At 41.8% G+C, this 24,353-nt stretch overlaps 1 protein-coding gene across 1 annotated transcript; it reads left to right on the top strand.

The window, feature by feature from the left end:
• Window positions 1-3,488: 3,488 nt before the first annotated feature.
• On the top strand, window positions 3,489-19,881 carry ddx56.L (DEAD-box helicase 56 L homeolog; the record flags this gene model as incomplete). The annotated part of the gene is given in 14 exon segments (NM_001091153.1): window positions 3,489-3,563; window positions 5,391-5,552; window positions 5,699-5,853; window positions 6,110-6,280; window positions 6,440-6,530; window positions 7,249-7,490; window positions 7,627-7,758; window positions 8,032-8,145; window positions 8,240-8,334; window positions 14,789-14,865; window positions 15,511-15,600; window positions 19,046-19,151; window positions 19,267-19,367; window positions 19,542-19,881. Coding segments are annotated over 14 exon segments (1,659 nt in total). The 3' UTR covers window positions 19,614-19,881.
• Between the last annotated feature and the right edge of the window lie 4,472 nt (window positions 19,882-24,353).

Below are 24,353 nucleotides of genomic sequence, written 5' to 3' on the forward strand. Positions count from 1 at the left end.
AAAACTTCGAAATTCGAATTCAAAAAGACCAACCGAAATTAAGTTGAAGTTTTTTTTGGTCAAATAGGTCCGTTTTTGATCTAATAGGTCCAAATTCGAATCATACGATTCAAAGGAATAGCACATTCAATCAAATTTGATTGAAAGTTTTTTCCAGAAAAAAACCCTTTGATTTTTCAAAGTCCAGCAATTGACTCCAAATTCGAAAATTCACCTCTACCTTTGATAAATCTGCCCCTTAGTATGATGTAGAGATTGATATTCTGAGACAATTTGCAATTATTTTTCATTTTTAAAACTTGTGTTTTTTTAGTTATTTTTATTCAGCAGCTCTCCAGTTTGCAATTTAGTTGCTAGGGTTGAAATTACCCTAGCAACCATGCATTTGATACAGTGCCACACAAAAGGTTACTGGTTAAATTAAGGAATGTTGGCCTGGAACATAGTATTTGTACCTGGATAGAGAACTGGCTAAAAGATAGACTACAAAGAGTGGTGGTAAATGGAACATTTTCTAATTGGACCAGTGTTGTTAGTGGAGTACCGCAGGGCTCTGTACTAGGTCCCTTGCTTTTCAACTTGTTTATTAATGACCAGGAGGTGGGCATTGAAAGTACAGTTTCTATTTTTGCAGATGATACTAAATTGTGCAGAACTATAGGTTCCATGCGGGATGTTGCCACTTTGCAGAGTGATTTGTCTAAACTGGAAAACTGGGCAGCAAACTGGAAAATGAGGTTCAATGTTGATAAATGATAAAGGTTATGCACGTTGGCAAAAATAATATAAATGCAAGTTATACACTAAATGGCAGTTAAGTTTCCTTAAATGAGAAGGATCTAGGGGTCTTTGTAGATAACACGTTGTCTAATTCTGGGCAGTGTCATTCTGTTGCTACTAAATCAAATAAAGTTCTGTCTTGCATAAAAAAGGGCATTAACTCAAGGGATGAAAACATAATTCTGCCTCTTTATAGGTCCCTGGTGAGGCCTCATCTGGAGTATGCAGTGCAGTTTTGGACTCCAGTCCTTAAGAGGGATATAAATGAGCTGGAGAGAGTGCAGAGACTAAGTGCAACTAAACTGGTTAGAGCGATGGAAGACTTAAATTATGAGGGGAGACTGTCAAGGTTGGGGTTGTTTTCTCTGGAAAAAAGGTGCTTGTGAGGGGACATGATTACACTTTACAAGTACATTAGAGGACATTATAGACAAATAGCAGGGGACCTTTTTACCCATAAAGAGGATCACCGTACCAGAGGCCACCCCTTTAGACTAGAAGAAAAGAACTTTCATTTGAAGCAACGTAGGGGGTTCTTCACAGTCAGGACAGTGAGGTTGTGGAATGCACTGCCGGGTGATGTTGTGATGCTGATTCAGTTAATGCCTTTAAGAATGGCTTGGATGATTTCTTGGACAGACATAATATCAAAGGCTATTGTGATACTAAACTCTATAGTTAGTATAGATATGGGTATATAGCATTTAATTAAAAGTAGGGAGGGGTGTGTGTATGGATGCTGGGTTTTCATTTGGAGGGGTTGAACTTGATGGACTTTGTCTTTTTTCAACCCAATTTAACTATGTAACTATGATTTGAATAAGAGGTTAGAATACAAATAGGAGAAGGCCTGAATACAAAGATAAGTAATAAAAAGTAGCAATAACAATACATTTGTAGCCTTACAGAGAATTTGTTTTTATATAAGGGTCAGTGACCCCCATTTGAAAGCTGGAAAGAGTCAGAAGAAGGCAGCAAATAATTCAAAAACTATAAAAAATAATGAAGGCCAATTGAAAAGTTGCTTTAGAATTAGCCATTCTATAATATACTAAAAGTGAACCTAAAGGTGAACCACCCCTTTAAAGGAAAACTTTACCCCTGAACAATGTAGGTCTCTATATAAATATATTGCATAAAACAACTTGTGTAAAACCCTGCTTCATGTAAATTAAACATTTCAATAATACTATACTTTTCTAGTAGTATGTGCCATTGGTTAATCATAAATAGAAAATTGCCATTTTAAAAAATAAGGGTCGCCCCCCTGGGATCATAGGATTCACGGTGCACACAAACAAACCAAACATGTTAGGTCACATGAGCCAATTAACAGACAGTTCTGTCTTTTGCTTTCACACTTCTTCCTGTTACAGTTAGAGCTGCAGTATTTCTGGTCAGGTGATCTCTGAGACAGCACACAGACCATCAGAAAATGGTGGTTCAAGGCAATAGATGTAAAAGGGCAATATTTACTTAAATATATATTCCAGTTTGATAAGATTCTTTAATATGCCACTTAATATGATATAAACTATCTATTGCTTAAATTTTGATTTTGGGTGTAAAGTTTTCCTTTAAGCACCCCCTAATGACTCTACCCCAAACTGATTTTTTTATTTTTTTGATGCTCCAAAATCTGCATATCATTACTGAGAATGCTGCCACCTTCTTGCTGCCTGTTTCAAAGTATCATATAAAACTTGGTACATGTGCAGTACTCACTGAATGGCTGAACCCTCCCTGAGTGGCACTGGGGATAGAGGCAAAATGGCAGCACACTAAAGCAAAATGGCATAACTTCAGGTCCCCAGGCTCCCCAAAAAAAAAAAGAAAAACAAACTTCCGGGCTCCTTCTGCTCCTCATGGGGGGTTGAGGGTGACCTGCAATTTCACACGTTTTCCCGCGACTAGAGAGCAAATTAAAGGGGACCCGTCACTCAAAATAATAATTCCAAATCCTATTGTATCACATTAGTCAAGCAAAATTAACTTTAATTTCTTGTTTCCTTCAGTCTGGGAATTCATTATTACAACAAGTAGGCAGGAGCCATTTTGTGGACACTGTTATTAAGACAAGCCTTGTATCATCTCAGAATCTTGTTTGTGCACCAGAATGGGGGGCCTGATGTCCATCCCCATGTCCTGGCTACATAGACATAGAGGAAGGGCAGGCAATATTTGATTGACAGCTGAGATTCTTACAACAGCTATGAATGCTTTAATAGAAAATATAATTTGGATTTAATTTAATTTGAAATAACTTTTATTATACAGCTTTTTCTGTCTGGGTGACAGGAATTGGCTCACCCCAGTGACTATGGGTTTAGTTCCCCTTTAAGTTCTAGGCATATCAGTGAAAACATGTTCCCTCCAATCCCAAATGTAGCCTCAATGGACTGGGTTTGTACAAGTATCCAAGAAACAAATGGGAATTACCCCAAATCGTATGTTGTTAGTCTCAATCAGCTGTCATGTATTTCAGTTTAGGCATCAGTGTCTCACAGCCTACAATAATAACATACTGCCCAAACGAGACGCTATAAATGATAAAAGACATTCTCCCACCCCATCTCTATGGTTAATTATTTCGCTCTTGCCTAACACTTCGGCCTCTATGGTGACTGTTTAGAGCCGCTCTTTCCGTTCCTGACTGCATTTTTTTTTCTACACTCCTCGACGGTCTGTCTTTCCTCTCTATGGTTTCAGTCCTCCACGGAACACACGTGTAGATGGCTGCTTTGCAGTTCCACGAACTGGGACTAGACGACCGTCTCCTGAAGGTAATGGATCACTTTGGGTCTGAGTAGGGAGACTTATGATCTAGAAAATTTGGAGGTTCCATAACTATGGGGTAGTAGCCTACAAACCCGGACGTTTCGGTGGGGGAGGTGAATGCTGACTTTCTACTTCAGGAAGACTCTGACAGGCTGACACTCTGTGTCTTTAAATCTCTCTAGCATTGGTTTGGGCTAGTAATGATATTAGACATACTTTATGAAACTGCTTTAGGCTGCCTTACTGGAGCCCTACCACTACCAGCCCCCAATCCCTTCCAGGGCCCCTACTTGTCCCCCCCCCTCTTGCAGGGCCCCTACTTGTCCCCCCCCTCTTGCAGGGCCCCTACTTGTCCCCCCCCCCTCTTGCAGGGCCCCTACTTGTCCCCCCCCACTTGCCGGGCCCCTACTTGTCCCCCCCCCCCCCCCCTCTTGCAGGGCCCCTACTTGTCCCCCCCTCTTGCAGGGCCCCTACTTGTCCCCCCCTCTTGCAGGGCCCCTACTTGTCCCCCCCCTCTTGCAGGGCCCCTACTTGTCCCCCCCCCTCTTGCAGGGCCCCTACTTGTCCCCCCCCTCTTGCAGGGCCCCTACTTGTCCCCCCCCTCTTGCAGGGCCCCTACTTGTCCCCCCCCTCTTGCAGGGCCCCTACTTGTCCCCCCCTCTTGCAGGGCCCCTACTTGTCCCCCCCCCTCTTGCAGGGCCCCTATTTGTCCCCCCCCTCTTGCAGGGCCCCTACTTGTCCCCCCCCCTCTTGCAGGGCCCCTACTTGTCCCCCCCCCTCTTGCAGGGCCCCTATTTGTCCCCCCCCCTCTTGCAGGGCCCCTACTTGTCCCCCCCCTCTTGCAGGGCCCCTACTTGTCCCCCCCCTCTTGCAGGGCCCCTACTTGTCCCCCCCTCTTGCAGGGCCCTTACTTGTCCCCCCCCTTCTTGCAGGGCCCTTACTTGTCCCCCCCCTCTTGCAGGGCCCCTACTTGTCCCCCCCCCTCTTGCAGGGCCCCTACTTGTCCCCCCCCCTCTTGCAGGGCCCCTACTTGTCCCCCCCCCTCTTGCAGGGCCCCTACTTGTCCCCCCCCTCTTGCAGGGCCCCTACTTGTCCCCCCCCTCTTGCAGGGCCCCTACTTGTCCCCCCCTCTTGCAGGGCCCCTCCTTGTCCCCCCCCCTCTTGCAGGGCCCCTCCTTGTCCCCCCCCCTCTTGCAGGGCCCCTACTTGTCCCCCCCCCCTCTTGCAGGGCCCCTACTTGTCCCCCCCCCTCTTGCAGGGCCCCTACTTGTCCCCCCCTCTTGCAGGGCCCCTACTTGTCACCCCCCCTCTTGCAGGGCCCCTACTTGTCCCCCCCCCCCTCTTGCAGGGCCCCTACTTGTCCCCCCCCTCTTGCAGGGCCCCTACTTGTCCCCCCCCTCTTGCAGGGCCCCTACTTGTCCCCCCCCCTCTTGCAGGGCCCCTACTTGTCCCCCCCCCTCTTGCAGGGCCCCTACTTATCCCCCCCCTCTCTTGCAGGGCCCCTACTTGTGTCCCCCCCCTTGCAGGGCCCCTACTTGCCCCCCCCTCCAGTATCCCTACCTCCCAGCACATAACAGAATTTGCTTCCTCTATAGTTAGGCCTCTTGTCTGAAGAGGTCCCAAACCAATGTTCTACTGCAGTTGGACAACTGAGAATCAAAAGTATAAAAACGACAAGCTTTATCTGTGGGGAGAGTTAGTTCTTGTAGTTAAGAATTTGAGGAGCCCCGCACTGGAAATCCATGCAATAAGAGAATTCTGTTCTGTGTAATATTACTAACATGCGTGTATCAATGGAGCTATATGCAATAAATGTTAAATTCTGTCTTCAGTCAATAGCAGATTTAGGATGGGCCAAGCCAACTTTGATCCAGGAGAAAGCCATACCATTGGCACTGGAGGGGAAGGACCTGCTTGCTCGTGCCAGGACAGGTTCAGGGAAGACGGCCTCCTATTCTATTCCTATTATCCAGAATCTCCTTCAGGCAAAAATGGTAGGTTCACACATGCTGGCAGCATAAAAGTTCAATGGTTGTATTAATAAAAACATAAAGTAACAATGGCTTGTACCAGCGCTCATAACCATGACATAGTGATGGATCTATATTTTATTATGGCTTACTCTTTTCTCCCCAAACAGATGGTATCAGAACAGGCCATTCGGGTTATAATTTTGGTTCCCACCAAAGAGCTTGGTCAGCAGGTTCAGCAAATGATCCGACAGCTAACTGTGTATTGCGCACGGGATATTAAAGTTGCTGATATCTCTGGCCAAGCAGACATTTCTGCTCAGAGGTGAGTGCTGAGGGTGGTGGCTCCATGTTTAGAATACTACGTGACTTGTTTCTTATGTTGTGCTGCAGAGCAGTGATAGACATTAAGTTTTGCTACAGCTGTTGATTTTTGCCTATGTTAATTGTGGTTCCCTTATATTTAATTAATCTTTGTGTATTAAATTGTTACATTTACTTTGTATCGAATTGTTCTCTTCTTACACAAACACTAGTAGTCTATCTCTGTGGCTCACTAGCTGTCTCTATGGCTTCTCTAGACCTATCCTGATGGAGAAACCCGACATTGTAGTCGGGACTCCCTCCAGAGTGCTGACCCACATAACACAGCAGACGATCTGCGTACGGGATACTTTGCAGGCGCTGGTGATAGACGAGGCTGATCTTATCTTTTCTTTTGGCTTTGAGGAGGATTTAAAAAACTTACTTTGGTAAGATGTGTTCTTAACAAGGATGGGTTGACTTCAGTAGTGTGAGAACCCCAAATTGCATGGTACTTCACGTGTGTGTGTGTATGAAGCACAACAAGACATGAAGTTGTACAACTGCAGTTATTCAGAGGGCTTTAACCCTTCTCTTTGTATTTTTAGCCAGCTTCCGAAGATATTCCAGTCCTTCCTTATGTCTGCTACATTCAGCGAGGATGTTCAGGCCCTAAAAGAACTTGTCCTGCACAATCCTGTAAGTAGTTTTTCTATTACATTAAAATATTCCCCAAATATCTCTCGGGGGGGGGGGGAGGTTTTGGTTTTAGACACCTGGTATGTGTTCTCTGTCGTTCTCCTTTGTGTTGAGTCTGTGTACATCTGCAGTTGTGCTCAATAGGTATAAGTGCAGGCATGTCCAGGTTACTAGACCTGAGCAAACTTTGCATCTTTTAATGATATTTCCGCTTTAGTGTGGTTAATGTGACCGTAACTGAGGCATACATCTGTAGGTGGCTCCACTGAGACATCGATTTGTCACATGGTAGATCTGACTCTTTAATGGCATGTCACAGCTCGATATGAGGAGCACCTAATATGTGATCAATTACAACCCCAAATCTTTATTAATAGATTCTGTCCACTTTGTGTGGATTACCCACTTCTGCTTTGGTTAATGCATATTTAACTTTGCTCTCGGCAGGTTGCTAGTCAGGCGACAGACCTTAAGGCAATGCCTAGTCTCCAGGCCACCTATTCAAATCCTATCTTACAATTGGCTGTGGGTAGATTTTTAGGAAAGGATAAAAAAAGAAATCCATAACTACTATTTTCACACTGTTCCATATCAGCTGAACATATTTTCCTAACAATATAGTGGCTTTCTAGGCATTGAGCTATATTGCTCCTCAAACATCCGCAACAGCAGTTCTGTGCTCTACCATTCCTGATACCATCCTATTTTATATCCTAAGGTGACCCTTAAACTGGAGGAGTCCCAGCTCCCTGATTCGTCTCAGCTTACTCAGTACCACATCCAGTGTGAGGAAGAGGACAAGTTCTTGCTGCTCTACACTTTGCTGAAACTCTCTCTTGTTCGAGGGAAAACCATTATCTTTGTGAATGAGGTTGATAGGAGCTATCGCCTCAAGCTCTTCCTGGAGCAGTTCAGTATCCCAGCCTGTGTCCTCAACTCTGAGCTCCCAATCCATTCACGGTAAAAACTCTCCTGTCCAGTATGATGCTAGCTGGGAATATTCCATGCAGGCATCTTGAATTTGTAGAACTGAGTGATATCCAGGGGTATATCTGGGGCTTATCCTTAATGTCTGCTGGTTTTTGATCTTCGGCAGGTGTCACATCATCAGTCAGTTTAACCAGGGATTCTACGATTACATTATTGCCACTGATGAACAATCCCTTGCAGATCCCTCTGTGAAAGGAAGGAGGGGAGAGGGGAAGAAGAAAGGAGGAAGAGGACAAAAGTGAGCACATAACCTCTCCTTACTTGTTTGTTTGCACTTCAGCAATCACTGTTGCATTGTTCTAACTCAGGGATACCAAACCTGTTGTTTAGCAGATGTGACCGAATGCTAGCCCAGTGTACCATGCAGTTTTTAGACAACACTTGGGCCTGTTTATTCTTCTAGTACTGTCCATTCGCAGACTAATTATTCTCTGCTTTCCTCCATAAGCACATCTCGGCTGGATGTTGTAGTCATTCTACCCCAGTTATTCTGTCTTTTTCTCTCACGCAGAGGCCAAGATAAGGAGTACGGCGTATCCCGGGGCATTGATTTCCAGAATGTGTCCACAGTACTAAACTTTGATTTCCCCCAGTCTGTTGATTCCTATATACATCGTGCAGGCAGGTACTTGTATGGCTCCCAACATCTTCGCTTTAATCTCTGTGATACTTTTTTTTAGTAATTTCTGTTAGCTCTACTTAATGCTTTCTCTTTTCAGAACTGCTCGTGCTAACAATCCTGGAGTAGCTCTTACTTTTGTGGCACACACCGAGCTCCCCCTTCTGGCTGGGGTTGAGGAGGCACTAGGTGGTGGTAAGTGAATTACCTATCTAATATCACCTTACTTTTTTCATATAGTCACAGGTTCCATAGGTGATATTATTCTAAGCAAACCCAAGTTCAAGAGGGAAGAAAAATTAAGCAAGTTTGAACATTAATAATTGTAGGCAGCATCAGTCAATCAGCGTAACAAAGGGCCATCAAAATATTGCTCTGTATTTAAGCGATTATACAGGGTTATGTAATAAAAGGACTGTTTGCTAAAGGTCTCATCTGTAGAAGCAATAAGCAGGTAGCGTTTACTGGTCACCTGTTTGAAAGCAAACATTTTATTAATTGCTCTGGATTACGGTACCTGGGCAGGTTTAGCACCTTTTATTACATGGGGATAGATTGCTAGGATAATTCTTACCCTTTAAAAACCTCTGGTAAGGTCTTGTTTGAAGTATGCAGTGCAGTTATGGTCTTTATTATGCAAAAAACATTATGGCACTAGAGAGCATCCAGAGAAGGGTAACAACTAATAAAGGGATTAGTGGATCTCTGTTATAATGATAGACTGGCCAAGTGGCTTTACACTGAAGAAGAGGTGCTTATTTGCTCATGTAAAGGGACCATACGTTAGAATCCTGCACCAGGGCGGGTACCTGTCGCATACTCTGTTTTACCAACTATGTGGGTGGCCTGTGGGCACCTTGCGATGGTACTCCGGTGCAGTGTGGAAATCTAATTATTGTAACCCTGGTTGATTCCAGAGGTCAAGTTACATTTTCTAGTTTGTGCCAGGTCACACGGTATTTGGAGGTTGGCAGGTCTGACAACAAACCATAAAGCAAACTCTTTAGATGTTGTTTATTAAGTGGTAGAAAGAAGGTGGCTTCATCCAGAGATGGAGACAGAGCTAATCCATCTAAAGTAGTGGAGTGGGACTGTACCCATGAAAAGATTGTAATTTGATATACTCTGGATCAGTGTTTTTTGTACTTTTATTCAAACCAACCAGTTATGCACCCTATTTTAGTTACATTCTGTTTGGTGGGAAGAAATGTTGCATTATTAAAGGAGACACATAGGATGAATGAAAAAAGACTAATTTTGTAAGCAGTTATGAATATGTGGTGTTGGTGTCAGATTCTGCTAAAAATGATCTGTAAATATAGCCCCTGTTTACTGGTCCCTGTCCATATTTCAAATGAGGGGTGGGCGTGTCCTAACAGTCCCTGCCAGCCCAGTGGAGGGGGGGGGGACAGCCAATCATAGCCCTGGAGTCAGACAAGCAAAGCCAGGCTTCAGTTCCTTATCAGGTCAGCTTAGCGGCTGATTGGTTCCTGTCCTACAGTACAGTGTGCTGAGTGCCACCGGCTCCCCTGCACAGACAAAGATTTCAGCGAGTAGGAAGTGTTACAGATGGGCTGGGACAAGTAGGGCTTTTGCATAAATTTACAATAAAGTAACCATATTGTAGGCCTATTGCCTATGACTAAGTGCTAGGTACGCATGAAACACGTTAGGCCATGTGGGGACATTTTTTGATACTTTTTAATAAACTATTTTTTTACTACAAACATGCATGCTCTTGGGATTGTTTTCATGAATTTTGTGGTGAGTATATAGGGATGAGTTCAGAGATGTAGGGTGGGGCAGAGTTATGAAGTGCTTTGAATGTCAGGGTCATTAATTTGAATTGAATTCTGAAAGGTAGAGGAAGCCAGTGCAGGGATTGACAGAATGGCGAGGCAGAGGAGGAGCGGTTGCTGAGGTGTATGAGCCTCACAGCAGTGTTCATTATGGACTGGAGAGGTGACAGTCTCTGGAGGGGAAGGCCAATTAAGAGAGTTACAGTAGTCTAGCCGTGATATGACGAGAGCGTGAATAAGAATTTTGGCAGCATCTTGGGTGATAAATGATCTTATTTTGGATACGTTCCTTAGGTGGAAGTGACATGATTTAATAAGTGACTGGATATGAGGAGTGACGGACAGGGCAGAATCTAGGATAACCCCAAGGCCTGGGGAGATGGGGTGCAATTGTTAACTATGATGGATACTTCCTGGCTGTTACTGTGTTAGTTGGAGGAAAGAGAACCATTTCCGTTTTAGAGAGGTTTAATTTAAAGGGCATGTAAAGTCTAAAATAGAATAAGGCTAGAAATGCTGTATTTTGTATACTAAATATAAACATGAACTTACTGCACCACAAGCCTAATCAAACAAATAATTTATGCTTTCAAAGTTGGCTACAGGGGGTCACCATCTTGTAACTTTGTTAAACATCTTTGCAAGACTAAGACTGTGCACATGCTCAGTGTGGTCTGGGCTGCTTAGGGATCGTCATAAACAAAGCTGCTTGAGTTCTGCATGGCTGGGAAGTAAGGTGTGGGGCTCCCCCTGCTGTTCATAAGTATGATTGTTTCTCTGCTCAGCAGTTAGGGACCATCTGACAATTCCTATCCACAGCAGTAAATGAAGAGAGAATTTCACTGCATACAGTCAGGTTTCTTATAAAAACGGTACACATTTTTTAATTAAAGTATATTGGAGATAGGTTTCTTTTTCATTAAAAAAAGTAAAATGGGATTTTATTTTTTTTGCCTTTACATGCCCTTTAAGGTAGCGTTTCGACTTCCAAGTAGAGATAGTAGACAGGCAGAAGGAGACGCAAATTAGGAGTTCTGGGTTGAGATCAGGAGAGGAGAGATAGATCTGAGTATCGTCAGCATAGAGGTGGTAGTGGAAACCATGCGAGCTGATTAATTTGCCGAGGGAGGAAATATAGAGGGAGAATAATAAGGGTCCTAGGACAGAGCCTTGAGGAACTCCCAACAGAAAGAGGTAGAGGAGAAGATGCTACTCCGTTGTAGGAGACGCTGAAGGAACGATTGGTGAGGTAAGAAGAGAACCAGGACAGTGCTCTGTCACGAAGGCCAAGCGAATGGAGGAGGATCTACAGTGTCAAATGCGGCTGAGAGATCAAGCAGTATTAGTAGTGAGAAATGATTGTTGGCTTTAGCTGTGAAAAGGTCATTAGTTAGCCGGGTCAGGGCAGTTTCAGCGTGGTGTTGTGGTTTAAAACCAGATTGTAGGGGGTCCAGCAGGTTATTGTCAGAGATGAATGAGGTTAGTCGGTTGTAGACTAGGCACTCAAGTAGTTTAGAGATGAAAGGTAGCAGAGATATAGGTCGGAGGTTGTCAAGTTTGGAGGGATCAAGAGAGGGTTTTTTCAGAATGGGGTGACGAGCATGTTTTAGTGGAGAAGGAAACAGTCCAGTTGAGAGCGAGAGATTAAATAGATGAGTTAGTAGTAGTTTTGAGACTTCCTCATCAGTCACAGGGGTGAAGGAGCACAGGAGAGACTGGGGAGTGTGGAGGGAGCATGGTGGAAGCCTAGGGGGGTTGAGTAATGTTATGTTACTTCTGATAGTGTCAATTTTGTTTTTGAAGTGCTCAGCAATATCTTGAGCAGAGACAAATGTGCATGGAGTGGGTGGAGAAGGGGAAAGGAGAGTGTTAAAGGAGAAGGAAAGGCTAAAACTAAGTAAGCCTTATCAGAAAGGTCCATCTAAATATACCAGTAAACCCCCAAAGTAATGTTGCTCTGAGTCCTCTGTCAAAAGAAACACAGCATTTCTTTCCTTCTATTGTGTACACATGGGCTTCTGTATCAGATTAATGATAATTAATTTATTTCACACTCATACAGAGAGTTGTGAAATCCGGTATAGGCTTATTCGATAATGTTTGTTAACTTCAAATCTTTCTCACCATTAAGTTAAACTGGCTCAGGTGCCAATTGCCCCGAGCCTCTCGCTTAAGGAAGGGGGGAGAAAGAGAAAAATCGTCCCCAACTGCGATAGCCCCAATCTTCAATTTAGTATTTAGCTTACCGGATTTCTGCTGTGACCTGGGTGCAGCCGCCCCAAGTCCGTCGCCAAGAAATAAACGCCAAGTTACGATTATTGATGTATGGCAGCGCACTCCAGACCACATTCAATAGTCACCAACACCGCAGTTGCTTGTTAAAAAGATAAATTTTATTTGAACATTAGGCTAGAAAGCGTCTGAGGTCTGACGCGTTTCGTGTTCACACACTTCCTCAGAGACCTGAGGAAGTGTGTGAACACGAAACGCGTCAGACCTCAGACGCTTTCTAGCCTAATGTTCAAATAAAATTTATCTTTTTAACAAGCAACTGCGGTGTTGGTGACTATTGAATGTGGTCTGGAGTGCGCTGCCATACATCAATAATCGCGGCTTCTGTATCAGACTTCCTGCCTTCAGCTTAAACCTCATTGCCCTGGGCAAGAGCATGCTCAGTTTGCTCCTCTTCCCTCCCCCCTCCCTTCTCTACTGTAATCTGAGCCCAGAGCAGGGAGAGACTCCGGCAGGAAGTGATGTCACACCATGTTAATACTGCAGCTCCTATCCTAAACAAACAGAGTTTCTAGAGCTTTTTACTCAGGTATGGTAAAACATTCTACAGAATAAATATAGCATTCTAGCTTGCACTATTGCAGCTAATCTATTGGCAATAAAATGCCTCCATAGCTTTCCTTCTCCTTTAAAGGTGTGCCGGTTTTTTAGAAAGGGAGTTAACAAGTAAAGTATGTTTGTTTGGCTCGGAAAAGGCTGGTGTTAAAGGAGCACAGGGCTGATTTTGAGCGGGATTGCGCCAGCGACGCTCAAGTGCACGTTGGTGTCTTTGGAGCGCTTTTGTATGAGCAGTATGCCAAGGTTGAAGTGGTTTGGGTCTAGCATGGTTAATTTTTGCAGGAGCAAGCTCATTAAGGGCAGTTGTGAGTGTGCTATAGTAGACAGAAGTAGTCACATTAGGACAAGAGATGGCCGAGATATTAGAGTGAAGAGAGTCAAAGGAAGAAGAGAGATGTGACACGTCTACAGCTTGCAAGTCACAGTAGGTACATGTTTGGGGAATAGCAGGGGGTGAGGTGAGAGTTGAAATGTGAGCATATTGTGATCAGAGAGGAGAAACGGTTAGTAAAATTGGTGGTTGAACAGAGTCTGGTAAATACGAGATCCAGAGTTACCATTGGTGTGAGAGGGGGAGTCTGAGCACAAAGATAAGCCTAGGGAGGAGGTAAGTGAAAGAAGTTTAGAGACAGAAGGGTTGTTAAAGCTGTTGTTCACCCTCCAAACACTTTTTCAATTTAGTTGTTTTTAGATTGTTCCCCAGAAATAAAGACTGTTTTCAATTACTTTCCATTATTTTATTTTTTTTACTGTTTTCCCAAAATCTAAGTTTAAAGTTTAATGTCCCTGTCTCTGGTGTTTGAGTCTGGCAGCTCAGTAATTCAGGTGCAGATTCAGAACTGTTACAATTTTGCAACATTTAGTTGATCCATTTCTCAGCAGCATCTCTGGAATATTAGAAACTATTGTATCAATTCTAACATTTGTGGAGAGGAAAGTAGAGCGGCTGAGATTTGTATAGCATTGTGACTTGATGAGGGGAGGTGGTGCAAAATGTTTTATGAAGCATGAGAGTGAAAGGAGGAGAAACACAGGATAAAGCATTTTGGAGTAAGAAGTAACAAACTAGCAGGTACAAACAAATCTGTTTTCTTATCCCAGTTGATTCGCTGTTGTTTACAGGGGAATTCAGTTCCTTTTGCCTTGTCCAACTGCCTTGTATAACTGTCATTTCGAAGCACTTGTGAAATATTGGCACTCGTGCCATCCCCTATACTGGGCCTGAATTTATATGTAGCTAATCGAAAAAAACAGAGCCTAATTGACTGATTAATCAATTAACCAGCTATTAAAGGACAGAGTTTCAAAGACACCAGAACCAGGTTTGGGGCTATAAAAATATCTCTTGTTCGCTGAGGAGTGGACACAGATGTGTGTTTGAGATATTTATCAGAAGCACTAAAGCAGAGTTGGCCTAACAGACAAAAGTTATTGGAGTTAACAATTACTAGTAGTGGTATAAACTGAATTACCGGAATAAGCAGTATATAGCAGCTGCAAGTATATGGATGAGCTGAATTACCAGAATAAGCAATATATAGATATAGAGAGAGATATAGTTAGAGAGATATATAGATATATACTATTATGCCCCTCAAATTATAAACACCTGCTATGTATATCGCATTCAGAACCACTTTCTCAAAACGTGAGCTACAACTCCTATCTATTTCACCCAGCTGAAGTTTTGATGTATATATAGATAAAGATACACACAAACATTTAGAGAACAAGGAGCCCTCCAGCAGGATGTATATAGGATGAGTGTGCAGTAACCTCTACCGTAAAGGCATTAATTATTCCCAGTATGAGCCAAAGCCAAGAATTTGCCTATGGCATCAATAACAAAGAATCATGTTTATCTGTCGTCTAAGGAGGACACGGAGCGATGGGGTTAAGCTCCATCCTTCAAGAGGCAGGACACTTGGTAATAATTCAAAAATCATGTATCTTCACCGTGCCTTATACAATTCTTTTTTTTTTTTTTTTTCTTTCTGTAGGTGTGCCTGATGAATATGTACTGAAGCCATATCGTTTTTGCATGGAGGAGGTTGAGGGCTTTCGTTACCGTTGCCGGGTTAGTTCTGATCAGGGATACTTACATATAACTGGAACCTCTGTCTTCCCGCAGCTACGACAAATGTCCTAATGAGACCTTGCCGAAAAGAAAAAGGCTAGAAAGGAGAATGGCAACACAGTTGCAAGCGCACAATTTTTTTTAAAAGCTTCGTGTCCTGGATGATACTGAGCAAGTGATAATGCAAATATACTCAACAATTTGTAGATGCTGTACAGTTTTTTGTGTGCAATGTTGGCATGCCTTGTATGCACTTGTTTGAGCACTAATCCTAATGAGAGCATTTTATCCAACATAAAAAAAACTGCTTCTAATCTCCGCAGGACCTTAATCTGACATCATGATATTTCTTTCTGCTTAAAGGTCTGTTAAATTAACCTATCACTGATAGCACTGTAGCACTTTTTTCTGATAAGCACATAGTACCCATCAACTTCCTAGTGTCAGGTAAACAATCTTTAAATATTCTACTTAGATTCTACAACAGTGAATGTCTTTATGGCTTTTCTTGCAATGCAACTTGTGAGGCCCACAATTTCTGCAAGCATACTGTTCAAGCCTGCAAATATTTTTCTGAGAATTCGTTTTTAAGTATGAAGTATTGCAAAATGTAATGTTGATATGTGGTGTAATTTCACCCCCTAGGATGCAATGAGGTCAGTAACCAAACAAGCCATTAAAGAAGCCCGACTAAAAGAGATAAAAGAGGAGCTGCTCAACTCGGAAAAACTTAAGGTAAAATTGTGCATCGGCACCAGATATACAGTACTAAACTGTGTTTCCAATCCACTGAAATAGTCGCCTTTAGGAAGAGTTGGCCACCTATCAGGCAGGGTTAAAGATCACTTCTGGCATGGATTGCAGGTTTGGATAAACCCCTAGTATTATCTAATCTTTGACTCGGGCCAAAGAGTAAGTCCCTCCTTCTGGCCCAGCAGTAAACAGTGTGAAATGCTGTGAAATAGAGTAGAAAAGTGTACAAAAATGGGCATTTGTTGGGAAATAAAAGGAAACTGACCAGGGAAGAGACCAAATAAGGGAAGTCATGAGAGGGGCACAGCAAAAATGGAGAGAGAGTGAAAAGTTGGAAATACTGAAAAAGGTGAGCAGAGAAGTATATATCGGGGTCAGGAGAAAGGGGTGAAAGGAAGACAAAGGATGCAGTAAATGCATGAATATTATGTGCCACAGTACTCTTGTGTATCTATCGCCCCGAAAATCTTTTGGCTAAAAAGGATAATGGCTTGTAATCGTGATTAACACCAGAGAGCCTGTGGCAGTTCCTGGTTCACAGTGCAGGCTGTGGATGGCTGATCATCCTTATGCAACAAATAGATTTGAAGGCTGCATATAGGATAGTGCCATCATAGACTGAGTCAATCTGGCTCCTTTCTCTCTAGCCCACCAGTTATCTAGAATAGATGCCTTCTTATCTTGTATTTCAACCTTTGCATAGAACCATTTTATAACAGAGCTGAATATTGTGTAATTACTTAGAATCTTCCTTATGAGTAATGTGAAAGTACAGGTGCCACAATACAACAGAGCAGATGCAACACCTGCACACACATATATGTTCCTTTCCCTTGATAAAACATTGGCTGCTGCTTAGTACTGTTAGGAAGCTAGTTCCTTTCATATGTCAGACTCTGCTTTTTGCACAGTTAATGGAAATGAAAATTATCAGAACAAATTATTTAGATTCATAAATCGTGCCGATATATAGAAAACCATGTAGTGTGTTACTGACATCTTGGCTAAGTAAACCCTAAGATGTTGGTTTGAAGTACAACATCCAGTAGTATTTAATGGCCAGAAGGGGGAGCTCCCGCTCCATTTATAGGATACTGCTATTTGTATCTTTGCTGTTTAAAAAAAAAACGTCTGGTTGACTATGCCCACCAATCTATCACTGAATAGGGGATTCTGTGTAAATAATGCCATTATTATTTCATGCTATTACGATTAAATTAATGATTCAATATGTCACCCCTGTACATCAGGTCTAAGCTTTTTTTTTCCCTAAAACACTCCGGCCTGATTTACTCATCTATTCACTTAGCGTAATACTGCTGCCTTTTTAAATTGGGGTTCTTTTCCATCCAGTACACTCTCTGCAATGAAAACAATAATAATAATAAGAGAACGTAAAAGCTTTTAACGTTTTATTCAGCCGATCTCACAGTACCCCCCCCCCCCAAACTGAATCAGAAACCATGTAATCCAAATGATCAGCGTCACAGGCTGTAGAAAGATGACCAACAACGTATAAAGTGTAGCACTTTGCAGCTTCAACCACCAAATGACTGAACTGAATAACTGGAAAAAGAAAATAAACCATTCAGCATGTGGTTGCCCTTTAAATCTAAGTCGGTTGTCCGGTAGTATAGGTTTTAAGATCCAATGCAAAGAAGCTTCCACCAATCCATGTGTGAGCAGAATTTATACTTACACTCTCTGCAAGTAGCTTGTATGCTTTCCCTGCACCTGGTTTCTTCCCACACTCCAAAAACCATATTGGCAGATTTAATTGGCTCCTGATAAAATTGGCCATAGCGAATGCGATAGAGACCTTTGACTGTAAGCTCTACGGGCTGGGACTGATGGGAATGATATATAATCTCTATAAAGCTCTGCAGAATATGTTGGAGCTATAAAAATAAAGGAGATGATCTCTCAACATTTCCAGTCTATTCCAATTGTTTTGGCCCATGTATACACTATTTGGAAACATTTAACTATGGCAAGTAAATACTTGCAATTATATGTTATTGCATTCCAAAAACAACACTTCCTTGTTTCAGTGAAGTTTTTAACTGAACATTACGTTTGTCACAACCGGTTTAGGGTGTTCCTCATCAATCATTGTATCAGTCATTCCATTATAAAACAGCTCCACCATTTTGGAGAACTTTACACAGTCTAATAAAATGTAGTTAGTGAGCAGAGAAGAGTCATCTGATATTTCTCTGATCATTTCTAAGCAGAGCAACATCACACGACTTTCTTTTTTTCACTAATATTATACTGTCCAGTCAGACGAAATGAAGAGCGTGTTTATGCTGTTGTATCAGGTTAATTAAAATAGTATTGTAGAAACTACCAATATCTTGAAAGATAACATAAACTGCAAAAGTGCTCAGGAAGGCTCACTGAGCAATTTCACATTTAATTTGTTTTGAGGGCTTACATTACCTTTAAAGGGGAAGAAAAGTCTAAAATAGAATAAGGCTAGAAATGCTGTATTTTGTATACTAAACATGAACTTACTGCACGACAAGCCTAATAAAACAAATTATTTATTATTTCAAAGTTGGCCACAGGGTATCGCCATCTTGTAACTTTGTTAAACATCTTTGCAAGACCAAGACTGTGCACATGCTCAGTGTGGTCTGGGCTGCTTAGGGATCGTCATAAATTATCAAAACAGCACAAGTCAAATAATATCTGCCAGAAGCTGATACAGCAAGACTGATCAATAATCAGAATATACAGACTGCACTGGGTCCTGTGTTGTCATGTAATCTAATGTGGATTTTATAGTTTTTGTATTGTTACAAACTTTCTCCAGCTCTGCAGAACAAGTGGCTGCAGCAAAATATCCTCCAAATAGAATCCCAGTTTATCTGTTTAAATCTGGCTCCATGATCTTTGTCCCTGCAGCTGGAGTTGAAAACAGTAAAGGGGTTGAAAAGCCAAACTAAAATCCAATACAAATCTCTACACAGTCGTGACTGCTCTACAGGGAAACAAACAAAGCTGCTTGAGTTCTGCATGGCTGGGAAGTAAGGCGGGGGCTCCCCCTGCTGTTCATAAGTATGATTGTTTCCCTGCAGAGCAGTTGGGGACCGTCTGACAATTCCTATCCACAGCAGTAAATGAAGGGAGAATTTCACTGCATACAGTCAGGTTTCTTATAAAAACAGTACATATTTTTTAATTAAAGTATATTGGAGATAGGTTTCTTTTTCATTAAAGAAAGTAAAAATGGGATTTTAATATTTTTTGCCTTTACATGTCCTTTAAACCTTAAATATATTAAAGCTCAGACGGAGGTGTTTAGAAAGACCAAAAAGTGTTCTCATATGGTATTACTTTAACTTCCATATCTCTCATTTCCTGTGTTATCCAGCCTCCCTGTCATTGGTGTATCTTCTATAATTCCTCTTGTTCTCCGCAGACTTATTTTGAGGATAACCCCCGAGATTTCCAACTTTTGCGACATGATAAGCCCTTGCACCCTGCAATTGTCAAACCACATCTCAAGAATGTCCCAGACTACCTCAGTACGTATTACTCTGTGTAGCCATATAAACGTAACTAGCTTTTCTGCCCTGCTTGTAGCTTTTAATCGCTCTCCTGATGACTTTACTTCCTTTTAACTTTCTTTTTTGTCTACAGTTCCCCCAACCCTGCGTGCAGTTGCTGATCTCCATAACAGGAAAAGAAAGAGGAAAAGGCCTAATGCTGGAAGCTCTGGATTCCAGGGCACAAGGTCAAAGGTGGGTAATTCTGACACTATGTCCTCACTTACAAATAATGCTCTTTTTTTAAAAAAAAAAAAAAAAAATATTCTTTGTTTTTATAATTATGAAACTTTAAAAATGACTGCCACAAACACAGCGCTGTCTTTCAGTGCATGCCTCAATCTGACGCCTTGCTTTTTTCATTTACAGTTCCAAAGGGGACAGAACCCACTGCGTAGCTTTAAATATGCAAAGAGCAAAAGTAAGAGAAAACCTGAGTAAGATCTTCTACTGTGGCCTTTTGTGACAACTCTGCCAGCAGGACCAGTGGGGAAATGTGTGGAGATGTTAAAGGACAAGGATATCAGATCCATCCTGAAATGCTGGGTGCAAAATATGTGCAGATTAGCGCTTTGTTGCAACATTCAGGAATTAAAGTAATGCCCAATGTATGTCCCAGGCTTACATAATGTTCACTCATCAATCAACATTTCTCTTAGAATCCCTTTGTCTCTCTGCAACCAACAGCAAGTACATTCTTCAGACATAGAAAAACCCTGAGCCACCTCCATTTTCTACGCTGTGTGTAAATCTTTAACTATTTATTTCGTCTGGACAGTGAATTGTGTACAGTTTAGTTTCTTTACTGTTTTCTATTGTTCTGACTGTTACCCTTCTTCAGTTCCCCCAGAGAAGTAGTAGTAATGTTTTTTATGTCCTTTACATCAGTGCTGTCCAGCTGCAGGCTTCATATGGCCCTCCAGGGGGGGGTTGTGCATCCAGATTGCCCAGTAACTCATACGACTTCTTGTATACTTTTTATATAGTACATATCCTCCAAACATTTGATCATTCAGAAATGTCGCCAACCACGTTGGAAATGTTGGACAGCACGGCTTTATGTGATAAATGTCATAATTACTTGTCCTGTTATAATATAGCAATATGAGGGGGATGTTCAGCAACAACTGCATGTGCTGCTTTATATGGCGCATAAATGGCCCTCAACTCCATTTTGGACAGGCCCATGGCTAAGTAACAGTTTGTTTTAAAGGTGAACCCAAATCCAGGGCTGGACATAGAGTTAATGGCACATTGTACATAATACTTGACAACTGAGTGGAGAAAATCTGTGTTTTTAAGTTTGAAATGTCATTCATTGAATGTTAAGCTGATACCGAATATGCAATTCGACAAACGACATATATACAATATTAATCTGGCCTGTTCCCCCTTTTATATATGGCTCTCTGTGACTGCACAGGTGAAGCACTCCAAAGGCCAGCCCTGAGCCACTATTCGGATTCACGCATTGACACATAAAGTACATAATAAGTATACAAAATGTCCATATGCAAATAACATTTTTAATAACAATTGAATTTGTAACTTTCCTTTTGATTAGGGATGCACTAAATCAAGGATCCAGTTCGGTATTCTGCCTTTTTCTGCAGGATTTGAATTCGGCCAAAGCCTCGTGCCTGGCCGAACCGAATCTTTAAAATCCACGTGACTTTTGTCACAAAGTAAGGGAGTAAAAGGAAATGTAACCACGCACTGCACACTATTCTTTTTTTTTTTGTTTGTTTTTTTGTTTTTCTTCTCATCCCAATTTGCGTGTGCAAATTCAGATTCGGTTTGATTTTCAGCCAAATCGTTCACAAGGAATAAAGGGGTTCAGCCAAATCCCAAAATATTGGATTTGGTGCATCCCTACTTGATAGAAGAAAGTGTTGTACTTCATTTGAACGGAAAGATCTAAATCTTACATTTTGCATGATCATGAACTTTTTGAAGATAGATAGATGCAACATGAACTGTAGCTAGCCATTACTGTTAATTTGTATTATAAAGGGTTTATGGCTCATCAATTATTGTCCAATAAACCAATGGAATTCAACTTTTTCGTTTTGGTCTTGCTAGTGTTTGTGAAGTTATGGAAATAATTTAACTATTTCTTTATATGGTTGTGACCACACAGAGGATTACGGGACTGAACGAAAAGTTGCAGCTAAAAACGACACACGATAAGACTGTCGGATGAAGACGCAGCTTTCTGTGTGCGCATCCCATGTTGGATGTAATGTAGTTTTTACCCGTGACTTTTCATTCAGTCCCATTTTATTTTGTTGACTGCAACTATATCCGACTTGTCTCCTGCACTTTGTCTCCTGCGCAAGACGATCCAATAAAAGACGCCCATGCAGTAATGGCACTCTGGGGAGGCGGGCCCGGGTGCAGACTTTCTGAGCATTTTTTCGCCTGCACGAACTGGCAGTTGGCTTGCAGGGGGTGCAGGCCCTGGTACAATTGCTCCCCCGGTAGTTCCGCTACTGAGCCCGTGGAGTTTAGCCCTTAGGGTAGCAAATGTGGAAAAATGAAGACCATGGGGAAGGCAGGAGTATTTGAAGTGTTAGGGTATGGCCACATAAGCGGATTCGGGAGATTTAGTCACCCCAGCGACAAATCTCCTCTTCTTAGGGGCGAAAATCTCCCTGAACTGCCTTTCCCCCTGCCCTCCACCGGCTAAAATGAAAATCGCCGGAGGGACGGCACACGCGGCACTTCGTTTTCTAAAGTCGTCAGTGAGGCAACTTCGGGAGACTTCGGAAAACAAAGTGCCGCGTGTGCCTTCCCCCAGGCTATCCTGGTTCTAATCCATGCTCTAGAGGTATTTGGGAGGGCCATGGCATCTATTGCCTCAGATGGAAGCAGACCCAGTTGCAGCTCTGGGCTACATTCTGTGTCCTGCTTTTGTGTCAGTGTCTCAATGCTGTTACCTGGTATGTAACTGAGTTCTTTGACTATTTGAACTTTGCCATGCTTTGCCCCTTTCGAAGACTTATTAGTTGCGATCACCTTCATAGTTATTATGGCATTTAGTGCTGATAAGCCAGTCCCCTGCTACCTAGTTATCTTTACTTTTCCTTATCTACCTAGAGCATTTGTGTTTCCTGGCTCTGTTCCTGGCTTTCTCACCTTGCACCAGCATGCTGGCAATATGGGCCATCTCAACAGATAATGTTATCAGCTGGTGACCTTGGCCTGACGTCTTAAATACCTCAAATCACCGAATTATCAGGCATTCAAGTTTAGTTTTGTAGCATATTAAAAACGTCACTAAATGGCCTTCTTTAAATGATGAATTGAGTGCACAATTATATCTTTTGGGCGTTTTATCAGGGGTATGGCATTCCAAACTAATGGCAGTGATCAGCTTTGAAAAACCAGGTGTTGGCATTTGTGGGACTGCTGGCAGCTACTTCACATTATTCAAATGCAGAAAAACATGGGTTGCGGGAGCACTCCCTAGAAATTATATATAGATATATATATAGATATATATATATATATATAGATATATATATATATATATATAGATATATATATATATATATATAGATATATATAATCTCTCTATATATCTCTCTATATATCTCTCTATATATCTCTATATATCTATATATATATATATATCTATATATATCTATTTCTATATCTATATATATCTATATATCTATATATCTATATCTATATATCTCTCTCTCTCTCTCTCTCTCTCTCTCTCTCTCTCTCTCTCTCTCTCTCTCTCTCTCTCTCGATGAGTTTAAATTACAATTAAAAGCAACATTACAACAAGCCCTAGATGCCAATTGGATTAACTATGATCTATACAAATATCTGTTACCCGAATACCCCGTTTGCTCTGTATTATACTGCTTACCCAAAATACATAAGGACTTAACCAACCCTCCTGGACGTCCAATTGTATCTTCTACCAACAGCTTATTTTACCCCTCTGGACGATATCTAGATTTCTTATTACAGGATTCAGTACAAGCTTTGCCACACTACTTGCGTGATACTCCTCATTTTTTGGAATTGATATCCACTATAACACTACCTCAAGGTGAAGTGATTTTGGCAAGTCTTGATGTGAGCAGCTTATATACCATAATTCCCCACGATGAGGGCATTAAGGCCGTTTGTGACATTTTACAGAACTCTTCACAATATGATGGTCCGCCAATTACGTTTGTATGTAACCTATTGGAATTAACGTTGAAACTGAATTTTTTCAAATTTGAGAACACGTACTACCAGCAGAAGGAGGGCACAGCGATGGGTGCAGCAATGGCTCCGGCGTATGCCAATTGCTTCATGTCTGTTTACGAGAATTCATACATCATGCCACAATATATGAATAACCTTATTGCATATTATCGCTATATTGACGATATATTTATAATTTGGCATGGTGATGAAGCCTCGTTGGTGAATATGGTACATACACTTAATTTATTGCCAACCCCTGTAAAGTTTACTCTGAACAAAGGGGGCGATCAAGTCCAATTTTTGGATGTGGAAGTTTTTAAATGTGGCTCCTCATTAGGTTACAAACTATACCGGAAACCCACAGACCGAAACACGATCCTTCATTATAATAGCTTCCATCCTGTAAGCTCAAAGAACAGTGTTCCATATTCGCAATTCTTACGAACTTTGCGTAATAATTCTGATACAGATATTTGTGCTATCCAACTAAAGGAGACATATGGTAGGTTTTTGGCACGTGGGTATAAACATGAAGTGTTGGATCAGGCCCTATCACGTGCTAAAAATAATGCACATAGACCCACTGAGAAGAACACAAAGCTGGATAGATTTGTGATTACTTCACAATATACAACAGCCTCGAAACCTATACGGAACATAGTAGATCAAAATTGGCAAATTTTGGGCGGTGACAAAAGTTTACCTAAAATACTAAGTCAAAAGCCTTTATGGGGATACAGCAGAGGAAAAAATCTGCGGGAAATTTTAATGCCCTCTGACCCTCAACGCTGCTATGAAAAGAAGCCCTCACTTTTTGCCCCCCTAAAAAATGGTTGCTACAAATGTTCTGGCTGTACCACATGTCGTAATATGATCGTTGGTTCTGATTTTCAGCATCCACATTCGGGCAAAAATATTTCTATTAAACATCGTATCACATGTACCAGCACCCACGTTGTTTATATA

This window comes from Xenopus laevis, chromosome 3L (assembly GCF_017654675.1).
Source record: "Xenopus laevis strain J_2021 chromosome 3L, Xenopus_laevis_v10.1, whole genome shotgun sequence".
NCBI classification, from domain to species: Eukaryota; Metazoa; Chordata; class Amphibia; order Anura; family Pipidae; genus Xenopus; species Xenopus laevis.